The 25,948-nt window shown below is 39.0% G+C and overlaps 1 protein-coding gene across 7 annotated transcripts; it reads right to left on the reverse strand.

Annotated features, from left to right (window-relative positions):
- Window positions 1-187: 187 nt before the first annotated feature.
- LOC110836822 (uncharacterized) lies at window positions 188-24,388 on the reverse strand. Of its 7 annotated transcripts, none has more exons than XM_022078448.2 (9): window positions 24,308-24,388; window positions 21,422-21,536; window positions 20,761-20,871; window positions 19,978-20,055; window positions 18,201-18,301; window positions 16,930-17,082; window positions 13,068-13,220; window positions 4,837-5,219; window positions 188-3,154 (listed from the first exon to the last, which is right to left on the reverse strand). In XM_022078448.2, exons 6-9 carry the CDS (start codon window positions 17,062-17,064, stop codon window positions 2,617-2,619), a joined length of 1,209 nt encoding a protein of 402 aa, XP_021934140.2. In that variant the 5' UTR covers window positions 17,065-17,082; window positions 18,201-18,301; window positions 19,978-20,055; window positions 20,761-20,871; window positions 21,422-21,536; window positions 24,308-24,388; the 3' UTR covers window positions 188-2,616. The 7 variants fall into 7 exon arrangements, with proteins under 7 accessions (XP_021934140.2, XP_087215677.1, XP_021934142.2 ...); XM_087359551.1 differs by having other exon boundaries at window positions 13,312-17,082; XM_022078450.2 differs by lacking the exon at window positions 19,978-20,055.
- Between the last annotated feature and the right edge of the window lie 1,560 nt (window positions 24,389-25,948).

The raw sequence follows: 25,948 nt of genomic DNA on the forward strand, positions 1-25,948 counted from the left end.
ATATAAGAGCATCGTAATTCCAAAGATAAGCAGCGCAGTTCTGCTTAGTTATCAAAAACATCTGACAGGTAGGTAAGGTTTTCTCCCAGATATCAGTGAAGCTAAAAAGCACTGCATTCATACAGAAAAAGGTATAGAGAGATTTATTAGTGAATTGTGTGATTGAGCTTAAAATAATAATATACAATTCAGTTTGTATTTTATTTTATTATTTGCTGGACATCCTGTTTATATTTACACATTAAAGTAACCTTATGTGGGAAATCTAATGCTGTTTTCAGAACAGACATTTTGTTACATTTTTATTTTTTATTTGCAGAACTATGCAAGTTGCATATGAGGGTCTGTTTCCACTAGACGATCCCAAGAATACACAATTTGCCATCAATTTCTTTACATCTATAGGCTTGGGAGAACTGACGTAAGTTGATAAAAGTTCTGTCACATAGGTTTTTTTTCAGACAGTTCCATCCTATGCAATATCTTAATTTATGTAAAATAAAACCTTCACCTGAAGAACCTTTCTTTTATAGCAAGGCTATCCATATAACGAACCAGATACTGGTTCCAGCAAAATATTATGCTGTAAAATAAACCCACACAAAACAAATTTCAAACGTGCTTGAATTTAAATTAAATTTAAATTTTATTGACTTGAATTAAAATGCGTTAGCTTGTTTATTGGCCTCTGCCAATTTGACAAAAGTCAAGAATTTCTTATTATAATGTTGTCTAACATAAAGGCTCTGGTTTTCTTTGTATTCATTGTCAGAAATGAGTGACTGAGATGAAATGCAGAAAATCTGTACTTGTAACTGGTCTTGAAACTGAGTCCCTGGGCATTTGAAGCCAGCACGACCAGTATATTTGGTGATGATGCTTGAAGTTAAACATCCAATATTGTGCTTATCATATTTCTTCATGTAAGGTGATTCTTACAATGTATACTAACGGATTGATTTGTAATTTATAGTGATGAATTAAGACATCATTTGAAGGCACAGACAAAAGTTCGATTTGTGCCAAAGTTAATCGTAAATCTCGTTAGAGATTCCAGTGATGACTCTAGTGACTCTGACTCCAGTTCATATGCTGCTGCTGCTTCTTCTTCTTCTTCTTCTTCTGACAGTAGTTCAGGTATGTGTACTCTTTAATCTTTGTTGTGTGGGATTTTGAAAATCGTATTTTATGTTTTGTAATAGTTTGGAGAGGACATTAGAGCTTTACATATCTTTACAATGATATATGTATTTATATTCTCAGTTCGTCAGTTATGGAGTGTACGTGTGTAACATGTAATGAATTTTATAAATTAAATTCAACAGAACCCTGTAGAGTAGTTTTTGGTAGGATCAGGACCTTTTCTTAAAAATTGTATTTTTAATTAATATGTTCCACGTAGTCTTGTATTTCAGAGGTCCTCGATGCCTCCGTTGTCAGGGTGATTGCCATCTCTGTGCGCAGACACTTCTAGCCATAGCTTTGCTAAGCTTTATAATATTGTAATTGTTTGTTGGCAGAATTATTCTTTTTTAATATTTTTAATTTTTATTCCTTTTTTAAGCCCATATTTTTTAATGTGGGTCTTAGGTTCTGGTAAAAACAGTATTACTGATACACGTGTAATCTTTATATGTTTCCCTAGCATTTTATCGTGATTATGATCATATTCATGATGATAGCCCATGGTAGCTTAAACAACCATGTTATTGTTTGTGTATGTTTATGAAAACTTTGTCTTTTAGATTCTGATCATACAGAAGTCATTCAGAAAAAGTTTAAAAGCTCGAAGAAAGCAAAAAAAAAAAAAAGCTGTACAAGACATAAGAAGATAAGAAAGTAAACTTGAAAATATGAAAACGGAAGAAAATTGGGTGATCTGATGGAGAGAGCATGGAAACATTTGATTGTAAGAGTACAACAGAACACCCACCACAGCAACAAGAAAAATAATAATATAACATTACAATTTTATATAAAAAAATTAATGTTTTAAGTAACATGTTTTGTTTGTAGTAGCTCAGTTTTTATTTTCCTGTGGTTTAGAGATGTACCTTGTAAATATTTTATAGATGTTATTTTCTTATGGTCATGGAAATAAATGTATTTAATATTTATGTTGTCAAGAAAGTTATGATTGTATTCCTGTTTCTCTTTTAGCAAGTACAGAGTTCATTATGATGACTCCAGAATAAATGTGCTGCAACGTGTTCAGCTACCATTTTATCCAGAATGTTGCAGAAAGTCTGAACACACTTCCTGATTTATCACATTCATTTCAAATAGCATCAAACATTTAATCAAGTAACTTAACTCCAATGTACATGAAGATGTCTTGTTTCTTTGTCACATGGCTGAAAAACAAAGTACGTAAGAATGAGAGACCCAGATCAGATTTGAACCAAACTGCACAGCCAGTCGCGCTTAGAATAAATTACAATTAGTGTTACAAATTATATAAAAACAAAAAATAAATTTTTCAATTTTTGAAAAAATGTAGGGGTTGCTGCAGGTCTGATGAACGAGCCACCACTTGTTGAAACGTAGAAGTTAGGCCTTTTGCAAGAGACGCAGAGCAATTTATACTAATTTTAAAAACGAATTTAGTTCCATGGTTCACCTGAAGCGGATCCGGCGATAACCGATCACGATTACATCGGAGTCCGAAATGTATGCTAGAGAGTTATCAGAAAATTTTATTGGGGCCAGTCTTAACGGTGATTGATGTTCTATGTCAATATTGAGGTCCATGTTAGGGGATTCTGGAACATTAATTACTCTGTCAGAAGAATCAGTTTCGTTATGTGAAGTAAAGGAATCAAGATTAAAATAATTGAAAAGCTGAATGGTTGGAGATCTTTCTTCGTTGAAATTGAAGTCGCCTTCCGACAGATCCAAGATTCCATAAAAAAATAAATAGCCATAATTCTTGTGAAACTCGTTGTAAAGAGAAGGTACAACGTATTTTAATATTAATGCAGAGGGGTCTTTCCGAATTAGCAGTTCTTTTTCATGGTGAATCTTCTCGAGGAAGAAATGGTTCCTGCCATTGATTGGTTGGCTCATGCGCAGATATATCGAACTCGGCTCTTCGCTCCACTGATTAGGTTGAGCATGAGATGAAGGCAGGCGATTGAACCACGTGTAAGGCGTCCTGTAAGAAACACAAACACAGATTAAACGATTGTGCCGTGTTCAGTGCAGGGAATTGAACTGGGTGCAAAATTCCAGCGACCTTCGTCTATGTCACACGAAGAGGTCAAAGGGGGGCGAAGGCGCCATGTGCTCTGTTACTTTCCCTCCGACTCCCCTACCCAGATTTCGGGATTCCAACGAAATTTCTTTGTCTGTTTGTAACTGCAACAAAGCTCGGAGATATTTTGCGGAAATCAAGCTCAGGCCATGCATGAGTCAGAGGTCCGTGGTCTAACTTGTGCTCAATGAATTTTAAAACGACAAATGTTGTGATTGTATGTAACCACACTCTGACATCGGGAGGCTCCCACCTAGCAGAATCTGCACCCATGAGACCAGTGGGTTATCGTATCTTGTCAAGCCCAGACAATCACCGTATGTTATTCAAGATTACATAACCTCATAACCTGATAAAGCGTTGCAAAATACCCGAAGAACGTCCGGCGGACCTCGCATGGAAAACGATTTCCACTCCAACAGATTCTTAATATGGCAAATGTACCAAAGTCCTTTCAGGGAATCAGATTTACAAAATGAAGTAGCCGTTAAAGACTTTCGAAATTATCGTCCAGTGGGGGGGGGGGGGGGGCTTAAATTGGGGGGAGGGCCGGACAGCGGCCCATTTTGACAACCGTTTACCTCACACGGTTTTCGACAAGGCAACATCGCTTTTCTTTTTTTCCGGAACATCTCCCACGACAGACAGACAGACGTACGTAAAGGAACGCGCTGCCAATAACTTATCCTGTTTTCACGTTGAAGCGCTATTCTTAATGCCCGTCAGCAATCGGCTGGGATTCTTCGAACAAAGAAACAAAAGTCAAAAACAGTGGACAGTCGTTCATGGAGGTTTCGCTCTTACGGAGTCTCACGAGAAAGTCAAAGAGGAAAATCTCGATCAAGGTGACCGTCTCCGACTTCAGATTTGATATTTCTTCTTGCTTACGCAAATTCACGCTCAGCAACGAGGACGGGGATTCAGAACAAACAGCAATTGCTCGATCCACAGAAGTGAACAGACTGAGACAAACGTAGGTTTTAGTAACGTGCGTTTACGTAATTTGTGATCAAGCCTCCTTGCCAAGTTTCCGGATTACTTTAACCAAACAAGTCGCTGTGACTGACGGCATCAGTTTCAAGTTGAACAATAATTTATACCACGGCGAGACAGACGCATTTTTACTATAAACGAGGCCTTCTCAAAAGTATTTTGCAAAATCATTCCAAACTGAAAGTGCACGAATACAATCGCGACCTAGCGAGGGCTGTCAGATCAGCCACGCATGAAGAACGTACCACCGCTGCGCTCTCTGGAGACCGACAGACTAACTCCCTGGTCGCAGAACGCGCAGGTCCACCGAAGCCCGCCACCGGCCACGATCCTGCGCCGACTTTGTCCATTTGCCATCCTCACAGCCCACCTCCCTCCGATCCATCTTAATATAATTCTCCCATCGCCTTCCTGGTCAGCCCAGTGGTCTTCTTCCAGAAGGATTCCCTACCAAAATTCCGTATGCACCCCATGCGTGTCTGGAGACCGACAGTGTTGTTAATTCGCAGTAGAAACTGGAGATGGCGTGTTATTTATTGATAAAAGGATTTCCCTGTCGCGGGGCCCCAAGTTAATGTGCCCTTCCTTACCTATTATGAGCCTTGACGTGGCATTCCGTTCCATTGACTGTCACCGCCTGCTTATGTGGGGTCGTCCCGACTTGTTTCTTTGTCATGCGATGGCAAAGGTCAATAAGCTTTGCCCCAGAGGTGGAACAATCGAGTTTGAATTTCTTAGTTATTTTCTTGAAGTGGTCCATGAATAACAAGCACTGGTAAAAGAGTTTGGAGACTTTGTTTTCATTATCTGGGTTAAGCATGGCTAACCCCAAGTCGGTTGGAGAATCGCGGCCCAGTCGCAGGAAACTGAGGAACTCGTCCAGCAAACTGCCGGCGTAGAAGCACGCCAGATGTCCAGAGACGGAGTAGGGGCTGTAAATGTGTCTCCAGGTGACGGATTTCAACGCGCGGTACTGCAAACAAACAGGGAAACTGTCAGACGGGCTGTCAACTTACCTAACGATGTCTCTCGTTTCCTTCAGTTCACAAATATGAAATTCTGATAACGTTATTCAAGTTATGAGCGGCTGTTTACGAACTCTGTAGTTGGTATGTCGTCGGTTAAATCATTGACGAATAAACAGTCGATTTTGTTTTGGGTAGTTTTGGCTGTTCACGCTATTCGTATCCAACTATTCTTTACAAGAGAAGTAACTGTTTCTAACTATTGTCCGCGAGCCACGAGAGTAGACCTGACATCTTTTAGGGAGGTGGGGTAGAATTCTGTGCTACTAGCGGACCGAAAAACACCTGCAGCTTAAACAGGCCGTACGTCGTGAGCTAATGTACTGACTCACTGATAGCATAACGTTCTTAGGTAAGGAATACATCACCAGCGCATGCGCAGAACCCACTTTCCCTCCTTCCACACAAGCAACGGCTGACAAGGCCACGTCTACTCTCGTACCTCGCGGACAACAGCTAACAAAGGAATGGTTAGGTTGGTCATACCGAAACCTCGCCTGAAATTTTGCTCATCTACAGAGTCCATCCAGTAATGCTAGTACACAAAATTTCAGCTGCTGATGCGCTGTGCAAGGGTGCGAAAAAATTGCTCAAAGTTGGTTTGTATATATTTAAAATTCGCGCCACCACGCATGCGCGTGACAACAGCGCGGCATTCACCGGTACATTACAACGGAGGGCGTGGGATTGACGCTGAGAGGGCATTGAAAGATTAGTCTCCGCGGAGCTAGAAGCTTAACTATTGTTGTTTGCGCGTAGTAGAGGAGGTGATTTAGTGACATTGTGATTACCAGATATTTCACTGCAATGTGGAAGGCTGTCAACGTTTTGCGACTTGCAATGCAGGTCTATGAAGGACGCAATATTACAGCCAAACTGAATATTTGTTTCAAACATTCCATTGATGCTTCACATTTCTGTCACAATTATAGTGCATAATTTTGTACATTATTTTTTTGTACGCATTCTGCGAGCTAATATAAAATATACTGGTGAAATACCCGTCAAAAGTAGCAATAGCAACAATCTTTTGAAATCCATTCCCATTCATTGCACACTACACCCCAGACTCAGTGAAATTTTATAAAGTTAATTCCATCAAATTTCCCTTCCCCGTCGCAAAAAGAAAATCCAGTTTCTGTTAACAAAGATTGAACTCAATTGCAAGCGCAGTGCTGGTGGAGTTAAAAATGTATCTGCAATTTCGTAGTTCTGTGGAGGGTTCAAAGAAAGAATAACGAAACACCTTCATTGCATTTCAACGATGGGTTCATGTCTCTTACCCCCTGAACCATAGGCTAATCCTCCAGACAGAAGACATTCATCAGTCAATAATTCGAAACAACAAAATATGTAACTGTAAACGTTTCCCTGAAAAGTATTGAAGCTTAAGTTCTTACAACAACAAAAGGGGTGTCCAAGATATAGGGTATTGTGGACATGTAAAATTATAGGATATTCGCCGGTTCCAATTAAAAGTGTCCAATATATATAGGGATGTCCAACTTGAGAGGTTTTGCTGTATATTAGTACATGTACAAGTAGCCATTGGTGAATGAACAGTCTTTTGTTTCGGTGCATTGTTTCCACAAAGCAGCATATAAAATACCTGCGTATTATATACATACTAGAGCAAAGCGCTCCTTTCGGAGCTTCTCATGGAAGTTGGGCAATTTTTTAAAACGCAGCCAACCCCCCCCCCCATCGGGGGGTTGGCTGCGTTTTAAAATCTTGAGTAAAACACTAACCTAACCACCCCTTCGGGGGATTAGTTTAGTGTCTCATTCAAGTGTTTTAACCCTTGAGTAAAAAATTAAACCAACCCCCCCTTTCGGAGGGGTTGTTTGAGTAGTATGACTTCAATGATTATTATTATTATTAGTATCAGTTTAAACTTGTTGGTGTTGGTAACGTCTTCCTTCAACTTTCTTCATTACTTCTGGAGCAGTGATCATGCGACTGGCTTGGTAGTGAAGCGTTATTTGTTTACTCGGCATTGTTGTGTTCCACAACAATGCCGAGTAAACAAATATAAGGTGACGTTGTTGATGACGTCATTTTTTTTTGATAGACGACAAATCACGAATTTTTGTAGTAGATACGTACATGTAGATGGTTCCTGTGTACTTATTCAATAAACTACGCGCGCTTGTGTGTGTGAGAGACAGAGACATTTCTCAAGTCTTTCGCTGCCCTCTCACCAGCGCCTAGCCCACGCCCTCCGCTGCAATGTACCCGTGAATGGCGCGCTGCTGTCACGCGCATGCGCGGCGGAGCGAATTTTAAATATACGTACCAACTTTGAGCAATTTTTTCGCAGCCTTGCACAGCGCATCAGCAGCTGAAATTTTGTGTACAATCATTACTAGATGGGCTTTGTAGATGAGCAAAATTTCAGGTGAGGTTTCGGCATGACCAACCTAACCATTCCCTTGTAAGTAACTAACTAGATGGCTAACGGAACCCGAAGGTTCATCACCGAACAAACCAAATCCCTCCACCGGACCCTGTCCTGGGCCAACGACATCCAGTCTCCTTCAACTCCTATCTCCCATAGATCCCGCCTGACATTATCCTCCCATCTACGTCTAGGTCTCCCCAGAGGTTTCTTCTCCTCAGGCTTCCCAACCAGTACCCGGTGCACACCTCTTGTCCCATCCATGCGCGCTACATGCCCAGCCCATCTCATTCTTCTCGACTTAATGACCCTGACAATATTAGAGGAGTACAGATTTTAAAGTTCATCATTATGCAGTTTTCTCCACGCCCCATCGTCTTCCCTCTTAGGCCCAAATATCCTCCTCAACACCCGATTCTCAAACACCTGCAATCTGTGTTCCTCCCTCTGAGTGAGAGACCATGTTTCGCACCCATACAAAACAACAGGCAAGATTATTGTTTTGTATACTTTAATTTTCAGGTTCTTAGAAATCAGACGGGAAGACAAAATATTTTGAACTGAGAAGTAGCATGCATTTCCGGAATTTAGTCTCCTCCTAACTTCCTCTTGAATATCATTTTGATTAGTTATTGATTTTTCACTGTTCCGTAAAGACGCGTACATAGTACGAGTATCAGAACTGTAACCTGATTGTCGATCAGTTTCTGAGGTCGCTGACAATTTACTCTGGTCGACTAAACGCTCGACGTCGCGTCCATTGCTGTCGTAAACCACTTTCACCCTTAGCTTCGTGTTGTTGATGTGACGAGCAGTCCTCGGCCTTGAGCAGTTTTCAGGAACGCGTCTGAATCTGCCCCGTCTCAGCCCGCGTCAAACAGCAGGAGTCACGCGCTTGTTTTAGAAGCAGAAATGTTAAACCCTCGTCAATACTAAAAAGGGTTTGTTCGTGACACAGCGCCCTTCAATTTCCTGCGAGTTGTTGTAAAAATTCGGTCCTTCAACGCTCTCTTACCTGACACTTCATCATCATCAGTGCAATGTAATGTTGATCCGTTAGCAGTTGTTGTTCAGTTGGTCGACCTCGTCCTATACGAGGCAAGACATTCACCGTAGCTGAAGTGAAAGGAAAAGTCGATACCAGAAGTTCTCCCAATGTTCGACCTTCTTCAAAATCAGACACGGCTTCCACCATAGCTCGATCTATCTTGGGCCCCAAGGTCGAGAACCCGCAATTGAGAACTAAGGCGGCGGCGTCGCGAAATCGTCTGCACATGGGCCTCACTTGTCTAGCCAAGAAATCGTAAGAGCAGTTTTCGAAAATGAGAGCCAGCACCTCTGGCGGCAAGTCCGTGATGTGCAGTCCAGAGGGTTCCTGTTCCTGTTCACTGCAGGCTTCAACTTTACCAGCTCCTTCGTTGTCACGTTCAATTTTTGACTTGATACGACGAATAAACTTTTTCATCCCGACGAAGATTTTATGATAAAATTATTCCTATGGTTAAATTATATTATCTGAGTAAAATATTTACGATTCACGATTAAGCGCTTGTTCACCTTTCTCGCCACACAAGACGTCAACTGGCCGTTACTAAGAGACAGTCGACAATGAGACAAACAGTCAACGTAGTACAACAATGCACTGACGTCATGTCTCGCAGTTTACTCTTCCAATAATCAGTTTGCTCGCCAAGTTATGTATTGTCGTAGGGGTATAACGATCCTGTACCAACTGCATCAGTTACTTAACATCGTATAATATGAGAACATTATCTCTTTCGGTGAAATTGAAAGGCTTCGACTTAAATCGTTCCTTCGCTGACTGTTTCAAGGCGGGCTACGTACTGCCAGGTAGACCCACTATGAAACCCGTCGTTTAGAGTAGGCGACAGGTTTAAATCGGCCACGTCCAGAAGCATTGCCGAATTTAAAATCCAGCGGTCTGTGTGTCAGCACCGACTTCAAGACAAAAATTTGCAGAAGACGATTAAAGTTTCCTTCGAGCGATGTTTTGGAGTCTGGAGCAGGGTTTTCCTGTCTGAGTCCTAACTTCAGCTGCAAATCGTGTTGCATGCGAAGATGCAAATGCATGGCTTCCATTTGTATTTTGATGTAGTGTCTTTTTAGGCATTAAAACTGTGTCCGAACATATCAACTGCATGGCTTTTATAAGCGACGTGAACAGATGGGTTTTAGTTCGACTTCCTGAAAAACGCGACTCTCTCAATTCCTTTCTGTTTCAGGGGTGTACAATAGCCATTTCTCGCACCGATGCATTTTCACTGCTTAACACGCGAGTGATACCAGAACATTCCAGAAATCCGAATAAATCCAAGGCCACGCCATTAATTCTTGAAAGGAACTTTGAATTGTATTGATTCGTAATTCAAGAGTCTCTGTTACATGTAGTTTGCACGTGTTAACAAACATACTCTGTCCATTTCTCATGAGAAACTGTACATTCAGAGTGGAGAATAAGAGTCCATCCCCACCCATCGATCACAAACTAAACCAAATTTTATAAAATATTAAAGTTAATAAGTAAAGATGTAAAAGAAATGGTAAAAATTCAAAGAGAAATATTGACAGTGGAACCACGGTTCCGGAGAATCTGGCGTAAATACGTCTACACGGAAAGGAAGTTTATATATTGGCTTTAATTACAACAATGCCGAGTAAACAGATAACGTTTCCTAGGTAACATAACAATGCACGCAAGCTGACCATTGTCGGTCCATATTCACACATTGTTGATATGGATCTTACACGTTTTCCTTGTTTGCCGAATTACCCTTCCGTATAGACGTAATTACGTCAATAAATGAAAACACATTTTTAGAATATTACAAAAAATTATGGAAAACAACAATGAACCTTGAGGAAGAAACACGGGATTAAGGCTAATGAAAAATGGTAAAAGCTCTGGCGAAGATCGTATTAATTCAGAACTTTACAAATATTCACCAAGTGAATTTAAATTACGAACGCTGAACTATTTGAATCAAGTATATAAAGGAAAAAATATTCCAGAAGAATGTAAAAATGCAATAGTAATACTAATATACAAGAAAGAAGACAGAAGAGACCCACAGAATTACAGAGGAATAAGAATTCTGAACACATGCTATAAAATATATTCAAAAATCCTTAACATAAAACTTCAAGCTCATTCAGAGAATTTTATGACAGAAACACAAAATGGATTCGGGGAAGCCCGCTCATGTACAGACCCTACATTATGCCTTAAATTGCTGACAGAAAAGAGAGGATAATACAATTTAAACACATATTTATTATGAAAAGGCCTTTGACTGCATACAAAGAGGACAACTATTCGGAATAATGAAAAAGAGAGCGATTCCAGATCACTTAATAAAATTAATAATGGATATCTACATGAAAATACAATTCCAAATTACCGAGTCCAGCAGAGATTAACAGAGGAGTGCGCCAACGTTCTTCAACATTTACGTGAATGAAATAACAACAAAGTGGCAAAACGAAGAAATATCAGGTATTCCACTATCTAGAAGCATAGAACTTCATACTTTATTATTTGCAGATGACGAGAAGATAATGTCAGATACAGAGGATAATTCACAGAAAGCTACATTTCGATTAAATAAAGTTATAACAGAATTATTTATTTAGTGTTCTGTCTGAGGACAGGTCCATATGAACAGGATCCTTCCATCCTTTTCTCGGACTGGGACCTGTTCATATACGTTCTTGGCAGATGATCCAGAAGTGGTTTGCCATTGCCTTCTTCTGTGTGTGAATGGAGTAATTGTTGGGATGCCACGGAGGAAAACTCCGTGTTGCCTAGACCACGGCCTTGCCCAACACAAGTTATAAATTCGGGCACCGCCGGGAATCGAACCCGAGACCCCAGGATTACAAGGCCAGCGTTCTAACCGCTAGACCACCGTGGCGGTGTATAACAGAATATGGATTAACAATCTCAGTAAAGAAAACAAAATCAATGAAATTTAAAGGACCGATTCCATTAAGAAGTAAAATAGCAATCAACAACCAAACAATAGAACACGTGAACACTTTCAACTATTTAGGAAATTTGATTTCATATGAGAGAGAAAAAGGTATCAGTCACAAATTAAACAATTAATTGAAAAGAACAGGCATAATAAACAATGTGTTTAAACCGCAGAAAACTTTAAATAAAGCCAGATTAAAATTATACAACGCACTAACTCTCCCTACTCTTTTATACGGTAGTGAAAATTGGACGATCAGAGCAGCAGAAATGAAATACACGAGGAAGACAGCAGGATTACAAAACTAATACAGAAATTGTAGAGGAGTTGAAAATAGTTCCAGTATTACAAAAAACATAAGTTTATAAAACAAAATGGTTTGAACATGTAGACAGAATGGCAAGAAGCAGGCTAACCAAAATTATAAGAAATTATGTACCAAAAGGAAGAAGAAGAGGTTTTTGGAAAAGTGAAGCCGGAACAGGCCACAAATGGCCTAACTCCACGAAAGCTACATCATGATGATGATGATGATGACAAAAATTGGCGTCTAGTATCGGTCACTAAAGTACTTACAATGTTTTCCTCAATTTTGATGGAAAATTTCAGTCTTTATGAACCTTAACGTCTTTTGCAGGAATCACATTTGTAATATTGAATATTTCCCTCAGTATCGGCGCAGTCTTCATGCGCCCAAACCACCACAAGGAAGAGAATGTGACCAGTCCTAGTCAAAACTTTTTGAACAGATAATGCTCGCTGTTGTAGGTCTTCTATTTGCCTGAGTAGTTTTTCCTCCAACTCATCGGTGAAATTTCTCCGAAACCAAACAATGTTGAGTGTCACTTTCACCATTCCCCTTTCTTGCAATGTTGTTAGTCTGTCTCGAAGAGAGATTTTAGGGACTGAAAAATTATCTGCTCCTTCCCTTACTGAAATCTTCTTATTCCTAACCTTATCTATAGCAAGTTTCATTTGATCTTCTGTCCATTGTCCCCGTTCCTTCTTTGCACTGGGCTCGCTGTTGTTCATTCTAATAGCAAATCTAATTTTCATGTTAAAACTTTGCATAGTGTGTAGTGTATTAGAATATAAAATAAGCAAAGAAACAAAACTATTAAACACTATAAAAAAGACACTAGTGCCATACGCGTTTCAATCTCAAGAGGTCATCATCATTCATTTAATCAAAATTGTTTAATATAAGATCTTCCATAACATTTACAGACCACACAATTTTACATATCATTCAATATGTAACACAGGTGACCACATTTTATGACTCATCAGTCAATAATAAACAAGCAATCTCATATTTTATAGCCAGAACTGGATGATAACACCTTTAAGTTCCTCAAATACTGCAATGTCAAATTTCACACTTATGATGAAGCCTTACTTACCTCGCTTAGTGCATCAATGGCTTTAAGATGGAATTGAAAGTCTGAATCGAACATATTTGCCAATAGTGTCCGATTTACATTTGCATCTGTCATTTGATCTTTCAGTAAATCCACAAATTCTTCTCTTGGAGTTGTGAATTTCCACTTTAAAACCTGAAAAAATGCCATATGGCAGAATGTAAATTTATAATTTGTGATCTTTCATTTTATACCAGCAAATTTGTGAACAGCTTTATAAAAATACCTTCCGTTTTTGCTGGTTTTTTACGTTGTTGCTCTGAAGAAGAGGTGATGTATCATCATCAAGACCAGCAGACGCTCTTGCGTTGTCAAGGGCTGTGATCACATTGCGAGATCCAGGCTGTTAAATTACTGACTTAGGTTTGGCTGTGAAAGAAGTTTTATAGGGACAAATCCAATTTGGAGAAGTATTGATTTTTTAAGAATGCCTCTCTTTTGTTCCCTGAGTTCTGGGTAATGATTCGAAGCTGGGAGGGGAAAAAGGGCACGCGATTCAAAATGACAGAACACCGAAGACCGTGAGGGAGCGCTGAAAATTAAGAGGGAGAAATATGACAAAGGGGAATAATGAAATTGTTTAGGGAGCTTACTACAAATCAAAATGGGGCGAAATTATTTTCAAACGTTCTTATTTCTCCTCTTCAAAACCCTGTTAATTCTTTATGCAATGAAATGTGATTAAATACTTTTAATCTTGATGAAAGAAATTAATCAACTTTAAAGCACCCCTGGAGAAAGAAACTATTCGAAAGAAGTTGGAAAGTGTTTAAATATACTAATCTGGTGGCGAAATGACTCTTTTATAGTTCATCTAAGTCACAGAGCATGGCTTTAAAATATGATATAGAATTAATTAGAGTCTTTGAATCATGGGTAAACCATTCAGATTAAATTTGAGTAAGGGGATTCTTCCCTACGTGCGCAAGCCATCTCTCTTCCACATTTTTTACGACCCAAACTGTGCCCTTAGTTCTCACACTCCCCTCACTGCTACATGCACCGCCGTCAAAGACTTCAACACACTCATCGTCAGCAGCCTTCCATACCCCAGTCCATGGCACCATTTGTAGGGTCTCCCCAGACACCATTTGGTTGGTAACTCACAGTTTGATATGGGATTTCTTAACTGAGCATCTGAGGAAAATTATTTCTTTTGGTTTATCTCCAATTTTTTGTAAATTCCATGAATGTTGTGTGTAAACCCTACTCAGTGATAATTATATGTACCATCTAACTTAATAATCAGTAACTCTTCATTTCGCATTTGTATGCTTCGTATGTTTCTCAGAATAAACAGCGATTATTTCCTTAAACAGCGTCAACCAGTTGATCTTCGCTTCGGTCAAGTGTGGTGTTTTCTTCGCGGTACGGGCTGAATCCTTCAATATTATTTAGAAGAGCTTCGAATTCAACAGGTCAGTTCGTCCATTTAGTTTAAAATCTCTGGCTCATTTCGTGAGATTCATTGCTTCTGCTGCGTCCCTGCCCAGCACCCAGAACTGCCTTCTTCATTTCGCATTTCGCCTCTCCCCTGCCTATCATTTTAGAAGGTCCTTACATTCCTCTAACGCTCAGTCGGCATGATGACCCGCGAAGCAGGTAATTCTGCTTCGATAGGTTACAACAGCGTTTCTCAACCTTTTTACCCCTGCGGAACCCTTGAAATAATATTCATGTCTCATAAAAATTATTATCATGATTAATATCTTTCTGTCTCTTTTGTAAACTTAAAGTTCATAATGAAAACATAATATATTTTTTTCTGATAGTTGGTTTAAGCAAAAAATAAACTTACGTTTTTCTCACGTTTATTGACAATACAAAAAAAAAGATGAAATCAAACTGCCTGCTCAAGAGACCTCATACGGAGGTTTTCATACACTAGTAATTGAAACATCTCAAGATTCCCTTTTGCAACATGATTTTTCCAAAGATTCAGTCTTCTTTTAAATCCAAGAATCTTGTCACTTTAAGTCAATATATTTTCTCCAGGGCATTGCAGTAAGTTGTTCAGCTGATTCAAGTAATTAAAATTGTCTGCTAAGTAGGCTAGCCTCTGCAACCATTTTTCATCTTCAATGAACTCGGCAAAATCTTGCTTATTGTTTTCTTGAAAGTATTCCTGCAATTTATCTTTTAGCTCAAACAACCTATATATAACTCTTAATCTACTCAGAAACCGGATTTCTGTACTTAGGAAGAAATTTATGGGCTCTTTGTCCAGGTTTTCACACAGTTTTTTAAACATTATGGAGTGAACTGGGCTTTGTTTAATAAAGTTAACCATTTTTGTAGCATCATCAAAAACTTTTTTCAATTCATCTCCAAGAGATATTGAAATCAGCACCTCTCTGTGAAGAAAGCAGTGTGTTGAGAAAACATCAGCATTTTCTTGTTTTACGTGAGAAATAAAACCTCTTATGGAGTCAAGCATGGATGGGGCACCATCAGTACAGATGCCAACACAATTCTTCCAGGAGAGACCTTTTCTTTCCAGATATGAGGAAAAAATATTGAATATATCTATTCCTTTGCTTGTCTCAGACAACATGGGTTCAGGCCGGGATATTCATCTGAAAGTCAAGTAATCACGGTTTGCCAGGACATTGCAGACACAATGGATAACGGAGGAAGGGTAGACGCGATTATAATCGATTTTTCGAAGGCCTTCGATTTAGTTCCTCACGATCGGCTGCTTACGAAAATTGCGGCCTCGGGCATGGACTCGAGGGTAGTCGCATGGATAAGGGAATTCCTTTTAGGCCAAACGCAGAGAGTTAGAGTAGGAGAGCAATTATCAAAGGAAGTCAGAATAACGTCAGGTGTACCGCAAGGGAGTATATTGGGTCCATGACAATTAAACAAATGTCTTCATTATGTGTAAAGTCCAACAGTGAACCTGAACCTGAATTAGCTCAATGCAATTTACATTACCAATACCAATTTATTAAGTCATCTTTTACCACTGCACGGCACTTCCTCTGGTTGCAGGAGGAGAAGGCATCCAGAAATGGAGGACAGCTGAAAATCAAGTGGGATGCTAACAACTCCTCGCCATAAGAGGACTAACATATTTATATGGATCTAATTTTTTAACTAGCTGAGCGTGCTGTCAGCCTCTCAAAGATTATAATCAGTTTAAGTAGCCATGGGATCTGTGGACGTAAAACACATATGTGAAGTGAATCTTTCTTTCATCTACTGCAAACACAGGAAAAATGTTCTGTGCCTTCAAATTTAATGGCACACAGTGCCCCACACCCTGTTAAATTCTCGTGGGATGCTCTTCTTTCAAGTGCTTAGTACGTAGATACAGTGCTGCCACTGTATATTTGGTGCATTAACACACTAAGAGCCTTTCTAATAACACTGCAACAAGGCTGCCCCGTTCAAATATCAAGGTCCGGAATGAGGCATGGGATGAAGGAAACAAGAAAGAAACACTGAAACATTTTGGTTTATTAATGAATTTTTGCCATGTGAATGGCTAATAATTCATGCACTTATGTTTGTTTCTAATTTGGGCTATATATAACTAACTCCATGGAACAGTCTCCTTCCTGAGAAACTAATATAAGCTCCTAATTCAGCCGCTGGAACCTATCCTTAGAAAATAAATTCACCCCCACCCCCCACCCCCCGGTAATGATCTTTCAAAATGTGAAGATGCCAGTTCCAATGAAACAGCAGACATTCATACACGCAAATACCAGCTGAGGTGCAAGGCCAACCACAGCATTATTAAGTTTTATAACCCTCAGCCTCCAACACTTGGTGCTGCAAATAAACTCTGTTGCTTTGCACCACATAATAAAACATAAGACAAAGCACCTTCCCTCACCTCACTCTCGTTGCCACACGTACTGGCTGGTGACAGAAAGGAAAGATCGTTCTCTGCAAAATGTTCTTCAGGGGCAGTGAGGTCCTCACACTCAAGATCCTGTGCACATGGCATCACTAACTGTTTACTGGACATGCCATCCCAGTTTATGCCCTGAGGATGAAGCACAAACATTAGAAGCACGTACTAGAATATTGATTGAAGAGTAAACTGTGATAAAGCAGAAGAGAGAGCACCTCAATTTAAAAGACTCTTCAGTCGTGCAGAAAATACAAAGATCTTGAAATATATGCTTGAGTTTGGCTACAAATTTTGTTCCATACTTTAATTTATTTAAAAATACTGCACTTATTGGGAGAGTCAAGGTTTGAAGTAAGTTGTTGGCAATTTTATGGAATGTACTAAGAGGGTGTTAGTAAACCTTTTACTGTGATGTTGCCTTCCACTCAGTCCTAGGCATGTGGCATCTGTTACACGCAAGTTGTTCTGCTCGGGATGTGCATCAGAATTTTTGCTAACTCAAGATTCTTTAAGAATCAAATTGTCTAGAAACAGAATCAATAATCCCAAACAGTGTGGACCTTCCCACTGTAGTTGATTTTCTTAGGCACAGTTTAGAACTGATATTACGATATGATAACAGATAGGATAAAAGAACTCATGTCAAAAAATGGATATTCTTTGATTTCGTGAGCTCCATGTTTCCCCCCCACCTAAGCGAATTCTGCAACATTTTTCTCATAAAACCAACTTCAATGTCCATGAACGACAACGGAATGTCTGGTAGGTGATGCAATATTTTGCTGCGAGAGAAAGTTTCATTCTTGTATTTGCCATTAAAAAATGTACTTGATAAACTTGCATTCACAATTAATGTCTATAATGCTTCTCAAAGTTGCCATAAGTGGCGTGGTCAATGTCTGATTTGCATGGACATCTCTGACATAGGTCATGCAAGAGATAAGGAGGATGGTCAATGTTAAACGTTGTATGCCTTCAGCTTTTGGAACCCTTCTCTGTTCCTTACATTCAGTTGCTGTCTAGCGCAAACTTATTTGTTAAAGATTATAATCATGGTTGAATCTGTGTTTTGTTTCTCTGCCTAAGGTTAATTCTCCAAAGGTATCAAGCACGTACACCAAATTTATTCCCGTTAAAACAGACAGTCATCTGTTAACCGTGAACTAATTTCAACAGAAATGTGTTCAAAAGAAAATGATGTTCACACCAAACACATACATCAGATCTCTTCCCGAATGCAAAATTCTTACCTACAAAGTTCTTCTTCGTTTCTATGTTCGTTATATGGAAAGGGCTTGTGACCGATCATCATTTCAAATGCCATTACGCCAACACTCCACCAGTACGCTTCCTACAACGATTAAAATTACGGATAAGAACCGCAATCTGACACTTTCATTTCATCGCGCACTTGTACATTTTCCACAAGGCTCTACACAACTAGAAAGTTTGTGGTTAGAACGAACTAATTGTTCGTTTCTTGCCTCCAGGTTAATATGGATCATTCCTATGTTTGATGATGCTTTTTCTTCTTTTATCTATTTCAATAGCTTTCTGTCTGATTCTAAGCCAGCCAGAGATTGTGGTGAATTTTCTTATGGTTTTCTTCGAGTGCTCAGTCAGAACCTTGAAAAAAAACTTTACTAAACACCATTTACAATTGACATTATACAGTTATACTAACATTTATTTCACACAAATGATATTAGAAGGCAAGTGAGGAAAATTATCAAATGCCATTAAAGCCCATTCAGCGATTATCGAAATGGTACACAGGTGGACAGACAAACACGACAAAGCAAACACGAGCATTTTTATACTTTTCTGTGGTGAAAGCAACAACAAATGTTCTACGTTTGTTTCACATCTTCCCAACTGCTGTGGCTCCATCAATACCATTTACTGCAACAAGTTTTCGCGAATATTTACGTTTATTTCAGTTCAAGAATCGCTTATACACAGAGTGTGCACATGAAATGTATGCCACTTCAAAACTTGTGAACCGTGATGCAAAGGAATTTGAACTAAATTAATTTTAGAAGGTTATATGATCAAGTTTATAACTCGTGCTGCTTTAGTTTCCATATCTTTCCACATGACGCACTACACTCACAGCTGTTAAAATGGCATCTTAAGCACAGGAATTCCTCACGCCTGTTTTGAAGAAGAGTGTCCTATTGAAAGGCTGTTGGAACAAGACAGAATGCCTCCACATTTTCACAAGGAACTGATAGACTCTTAAATCACAAGTTTTAAGAGAATTTTATTGGCAAGGATGGGCCTATGGCTTGACCACGCTGTATGCATGGCCTTCCTCCCCTTAAAGCATTCTTTTGGGGGTACATGAGGATGCTATCCATGTACTAACAGTGGCGTCCACTTTGCCAGTCACCCTCGACTTCCTTATAGAGTGAACTGAAACTAAAAATAATTATGTTATCTGCCAGGCCACTCACAGCGCCCTCATTGAACATCTGAAATGTGGGTCGTGAACACTTGATCACATAAACTACTCAAATCCATTCAGTTCTAATTCCCATGCCTTTTAGTTGGTGAGCGTGGTAAGGGATACGAAGTATTGCCATGGCCTTGAAGCATGAAGTTTGGTGATAGCTACTTAATTTTTCTTTCTGACTTTGGGTGTAATGCGCCACAAGTAGACACTTAAAGCTACTTGCATGCTGAGTCACATAAGAAACAAAATCTGAGCAACACTTATTTCGAATTTTACTACCTGGCTAGTACTTCGCTTTCAAATTCTGTTACATGACAAAAACGCATGTCATCATGCCAGATGCAAGGCAGCTGACTGCGCCACATTCACTCGAATGTTTGGCCTCCTCTCGTGTATACCGACTAGTTTATGCATGTGTCGTTACAAACTCCATGAAGTTATTGCTTGTGGCTCCAAACCCTCATATTATTACAATGTCTTTTCTTGTTAGTTAGCATTAATCACATGTCTGGCTGAGTTACATAAAACCAAGAGCTCGTTATTATCATACCGTTAACGGATAAGAAACTTACATAGCCGTAGCCTTCGCCGATGAATATCTGTGGGGCCATGTACTGACTTGTGCCACATCGTGAATACTCACGATCACCCTGAAGATGGAAACAACACTTTTGAGTAACTGTCACAGGAATTTGGGGCACAAAACACCTAGAAAGTGTCTGGTAACAGAAAAGAAAACTGATCACGTCAAAAGCGAAGGCCACCAGCGGGAAAAGTCCTGAGCAACTTCTATTCACCTCCTGCCTTCAGAATCCATTTCTCTAACACCCGTCTTAATGCTACAATTCTTTTCCTTAATGATTTCTGATGCTGCCATTTTCCAAGAGTTTTTCCCACCGATACTCTGTAGCATTTCTTCTCTCCCTACCCGTCCCAGCCATTGTAAGTAAGATCATTAACTGTGACCATACTCAGTAGGCTGCATGTACCACAAATTTTATCTTCATATAATATTTAAACTAGGGAGGCCACGGTCCACCAAGGCCTGCAGTGCCAACTGAAGAAGAAGAAGATAACATTTAAACTAGGCCCTTGGATTATCCCTTTCAGTATCCAGTATTACACTTCATGTTTACCTCCACAAATTCACAGGCCTTGTGACATCTTTTAGTTACACAAACTGTGAAAATGTGTGGTCAAATTTCAGGCACCTGAAGCTTGTCAAGTCTCATACTTTGACACCCCTCAAATAAAGGGCACCGCTGATGGACAGCGGTCCACATAGCGCTTACATTTACAGCCTATGTGTCCTTGTATGCACACTGAACAAAAGATAAGGTGGATATAATATCTACCTCTTCAGAGCTGACAAACTCTTTGCATAAACCATAATCTGCGACAGCAATGTGGCCCTGAAGATCTACCAATATATTGTCTGGATTTAGGTCTTGGTGTATGACGCTTAGCTGAAAGAAACAGATTAACAAATAAATTTCTTGTACTGAGGGGATAAAATATGGTATATCTTGCGGTCTTACTGTGGTAACGAGATCCAGTTTCAGTATTTTGTTTTTCGGCTATATACCACCCAAACTAAGCTGTCATTGTAACTGATTAAATTAAATACCACTAACCCTAACCAATCTAAACTGTAGCTGTGGCTTCAGTCGTGATTAAGAGTGAGGATCTACCATGTTGCTTATGTGCAGAGGGCTGGCATGAAGGTGTCTGAGACGCTAGGAAATACTTCTGCTTTACCACCAGCCCCTGCACAATTTAATCTACTTTAAACATTAATATTGTACACTAGTCTGAGTAACGTTTGTACATTTTTATTTGAGATTTTTTTTACATAATAAGAGACAAGAATACAATGATTGGTTTGTAGTGAATAAATGACGTATTGAATGAAATCAAAAAATTCTGTAGCCACACAAACAATGAAGTACCTTAAGGCTTTAAACTGCCTTGTTATACATTTTATTGCACAGAACTGCAGGTGAACTGTTTGCCTACTTTCTGCAGATACTCCACAGCGTCGATGATTTCTGCCAGTACAATCTCGTTTCATCAACTGAAAACGCTCCTCCCGACTCCAACAGTTGGGACAGGTCTCCATCTGCATAATGCTCTGGAACAATAGAAACAAAACTTAGTTCTCTGTCGCATATTCAGTTAGAAAACAGTGTTCGTGCCAAATGACGCTGTCCACAAGACTGAAGTTTACTTTACAATAAAATTCTGTCAACACTTCATTAAAGTTGCTTCTGAAACACTAGAAATGATGCATAAGGTTCACAGAGAAGATTCCTCACATTGTATTACCATGTTTAAATGGCATCCAAGATCCAAAGATGGAAGAAAATGTTTAGGGAAAATGTGAAAGTCATTTAACTGCAAAAAAAAATAACCAGGTGGACAATTCATGTGTCAGAACTGCTGCATGAATGTTGACAAAAGTACAGGATCTTCAAACACATGAGAATTGACATGGAGTTTTAAGAGATTTTTGAACACGCATCGAGTTAATCAGCACAAGACGCCTTGGACACAAAGTGAGTGGATGACAATCTGCAGTGATCTCACAATGACATCTGGTAACATCTTTTGCTCCCTCGGTCCATCACTGTCATGGATGAGATTTTTCTTCTCTTTCACTAACAAAGCATCATCTGTCAACCTGCAGTCCACCTCATTCACTGTGACAAGAAAGTTACAATGAGAGGTCAAAATGGAAAGTGATATCAGAAGTTTGAGTATTGTGGTCCTGACTCTTGCAACAGCATTAATCATATTGACAGATATTTTGTCATATCGTAGTGCTATATTATTTTTCGTTTGTGTTATTGCTGTTTACAGATATAACATTGTCTGATGTACTACAATTTTCTGTACTGTCCTCAACAATACCTTGTAAGTTTAATAATTCCCCAAAGTATTCTTTCCACATCTAAAGATACGCATCTTTCTATCCTGGCCAAATTTTCTTTGTCTAATGGGCATTTTAATTCAGATTTTTATTCATATTATTCCTCAATACTGCATAAATTTTTTTGTCTCTTTTGTAAGCTTCCATTAAATTCAACACAAATTTTGACGTAAATACGTCTATACAGAAGGGTCGTTTGGAATAAACAGCTTTACGAAGATGTGTAATATCCATATCAACAATGTGTAAATATGGACTGACAATGGTCAGCTTTTATATGAACTCCTGCGTGCATTGTTATGTTACCTAAGAAACTAATTGTTATGTCATATGTGCACAAGTCTGTGAAAAAACCAGGCAAATGTTTGCATAACTAGGTCAGCATCTTTCATTACAGTCTGTCTCTCTCCTGTGTACAGAAATAGTGCTCTCAGCAATTTCATAAAGCAATCAATTGAAAATAAATCAACCAGAGTACAAACACCCAAATATGAGTCAATATTAACATTTATAAATTGTATGAAAATATGAAAAGATTGAACACTGCACAGATGACCCAGACACAGCTTAAAAATGTCAAAATTAAATTTAAAAATACATAATACATTTTTCCAATTCAGCCATGGATATGATTCCTTGGGTGCTGGATGCCCTGACAATTTAGCGGACAGCCCTTGTAGAAGAAGAACATTTATAAGTAAACCTACAGGACAATTCAAATCACATGTAACTAAAGAACAGTATCTTTAAACCATAATTCAAATTGACTTTTCTTGCTTTCAAATGGTGACAAATTTAAAATTGCTCCTGTTTGAAGTTTGTGTGTGTCTATTTTTACTTACTGGCACAGACACTGAAAATAATCTGTTAAATGTAACTAAAAGTGTCACATGGATTGAGGGAAAAATTGTCTTTCTTATAAGAAATGGTGATGGTTTCAATACAGATTGTGAAAGTCCCACCCTAAGAACTTATCTTTAGGCAGCTGGTCTCACTGCACTAGTAACAGAAACTACTTCCTGTTCCAATGAAGCAATTCTCAATTCTCAGGTAACTGTTAAGTGTCTTATTACCAGGTTATCTAACCGTACGTACAGTACATTCAAGCAAGTTCTAGTGCTCCAACTACCCAAATCTGAAATTCAAGATTGTGAAAAAGTAATAATTTTCTACTTCAGTTGTCTAAAAAATGGCATCATATGATTTCTGTAAATTACCAGACTATGTCTTCTGTGTGCTGACGGCAGTGGCCATGCAGTCTGAGGCATGGGTCTTGGCCACATGGAAATTGGGATCAATAGTTCGAATCCTACCGGACGGAAGGGAGTTTTTCCTCTGAACTGCTGACCTACCACTCATCCAAGGAGTCCCATCAAATTATGGGAAACAATTCTGAAACCTAACATAAGGAGGTGGCAAAGGTTCCTCAAGAAGCAAGTACTATAAGTAATAAAACACTGGTTTAGAATTTACTCTGTATGGGAAATAAAGGCATACAGATCTGTTGCTTTAGCTCCCCTTCCCCCCCAACTGCACCCACGGTACATAGCATAACATCTTAACTTTAATACCTCTATTGGGTCATACTGATAAATACATACAACTGGAAATAATGGAATATAGTACAGAGCAATGAATAAAACTGCACCAACATAACTGCTATAAATTGGCTCTGATTAATCAGAGTTCAAATGGAGAGGGCATAACCACAAGTGATGACCCAAAAGTAGGGCACTTCATCCACATGTACCGAAGAAACGTATCAATCAGTAACAAACAAACTTCACCAAATTATCTTTATCAGATGAACAAGAAATTGCAGTAAGAATTCAAATTAAATTAGAACCTATAATAATCTAGCTTGAAGCAATTAATTGTAGCACATATGAACTAAAACAAGGAAGGTTAAAAGAATCAGGCCAATGACACACGAACAGTTAATTTCGGAGGGCATTTAAACACAAATGACTTACCTTATGAACATTTATGCCAGCAGCTCTCGTCTAAAAGAAATTATCAGATTACAGCAAACACCGGTCAATGATTGACAACAGAAGATGGATTACCAAACCACAGTTCGTATATAAATTGCGAAGTGCTCATTGTGCCATCTATGAATAATGTAGAAACAACATAATGATGCAGAGATACCGATAGATGGACGAGGTCTTTGACAGAATCATCAAAAGTAAAACTAAGGAAAGCTGTTCGTGTTTCGTTTATATAGTTTGAGGAATTGACTGTGTCGGAACCTTCAGGTGCTGCTCAGTTAACGAGACAAACACTGACGAAAGTTCAGAATGCAGAGAGGGCTTCGTGTCATGTCGACATCTGCTCGTCTGAGGAATGAAAACTAACACGTAGCTCTGGAGCTCCAGTTTGGAAGTTTGGAACCAGTTCTACATAAAAAGTTCTCTAATTATTGGCCGTTAATAAAGGAATGCACGAGAAAGATATAAGAGTGTATTAAGTAAAAGTTCCCTTTACTAAGCAAGTCGATGATTCATCGTGATGGGGCCAGAGTGAATTTTTAAATCAACACTTTATATTCTTTCGAATTTATTATTTTAATAAATAATTATAATTTAGTACCTTTATTCTTCCATATCCCGAAACACTTCGCCTTGCCTTGACGGCAACTTCTCCGACAGTGTAGTATAACGTAAAATCTATACAGCAGGCGCAATACTCCAAAGTTCTGCTTTCGAAGTACACGTCAAGGATCAATTGGGCGGGATTTGTTGTCCCAAATAGACCTTTAGAAATAAGAAATGCTTCATTACAGTCAGAAAAAATTAAGGACATAAGCCACTCGGGATATATACGACTAGATGTAATGTTAAATTAATTGTGTATATAAATCAATTTTAACTGCTGAGTTCAGTTGTAGGCTCGCATTAAACACCTTAATGAACCTTCAGATTACATACAGCTGGGAATTTGTGTATCGGTTGAGCGAGAAAGAATTTCACAGCTAGGACTATTTTCAATGGAGACAATAATAATACATCTAATGACTTGTTAAGGAGTGTGTAGAAAATACACGTGTGACGATTTTCACAATAGATCCCATAATCGCCTGCGAAGACAAGATGGGGTCGTCATGTCATTGGATCCAGCGATCCAGGAGGTTTCAGGCACTCTTCTGTCGATCTCCTCCGTGACGTCTGATACTCTACACGGTGCTTCACACCGAAAGCGATTGAATCACACGGAACTTCATTTCATCTAATCTTGTTCCCTTTAGAACTTCTTAAAATTAAATTAGAACTCATTCCGCGCGTCTTGACCAACGAATGGTTTTTTATTTTGTGATTCTGTTAGACGTTTCGTCGGCTCCTTGAAATAATAATCCAGCGCAGTGATTGGAATAACCGTTCTTCCACGAAGTGAGCGGATGTGTCATTTCGACTGTCACGAAAAACTCTAATTTTGTCTTGCGAGTTATTATCGATTCTTACATAACATATTAGTTCGAGCCGTAATGGCAATGCTGTGGTAGTCGTCTGATGTATTCCATAAACTTTTTAATCTCATTTCTTTAACTTCCCTTTAGTGTATTCATTGATGATTGTCGTTTGCAGTAGAGACAGCTCCAGCCGGTGTTCGAACCT

Source organism: Zootermopsis nevadensis, unplaced genomic scaffold (assembly GCF_977971745.1).
Source record: "Zootermopsis nevadensis isolate Lab colony 2312 unplaced genomic scaffold, Znev_1.0 Znev_ptg000031l, whole genome shotgun sequence".
NCBI lineage: Eukaryota > Metazoa > Arthropoda > Insecta > Blattodea > Termopsidae > Zootermopsis > Zootermopsis nevadensis.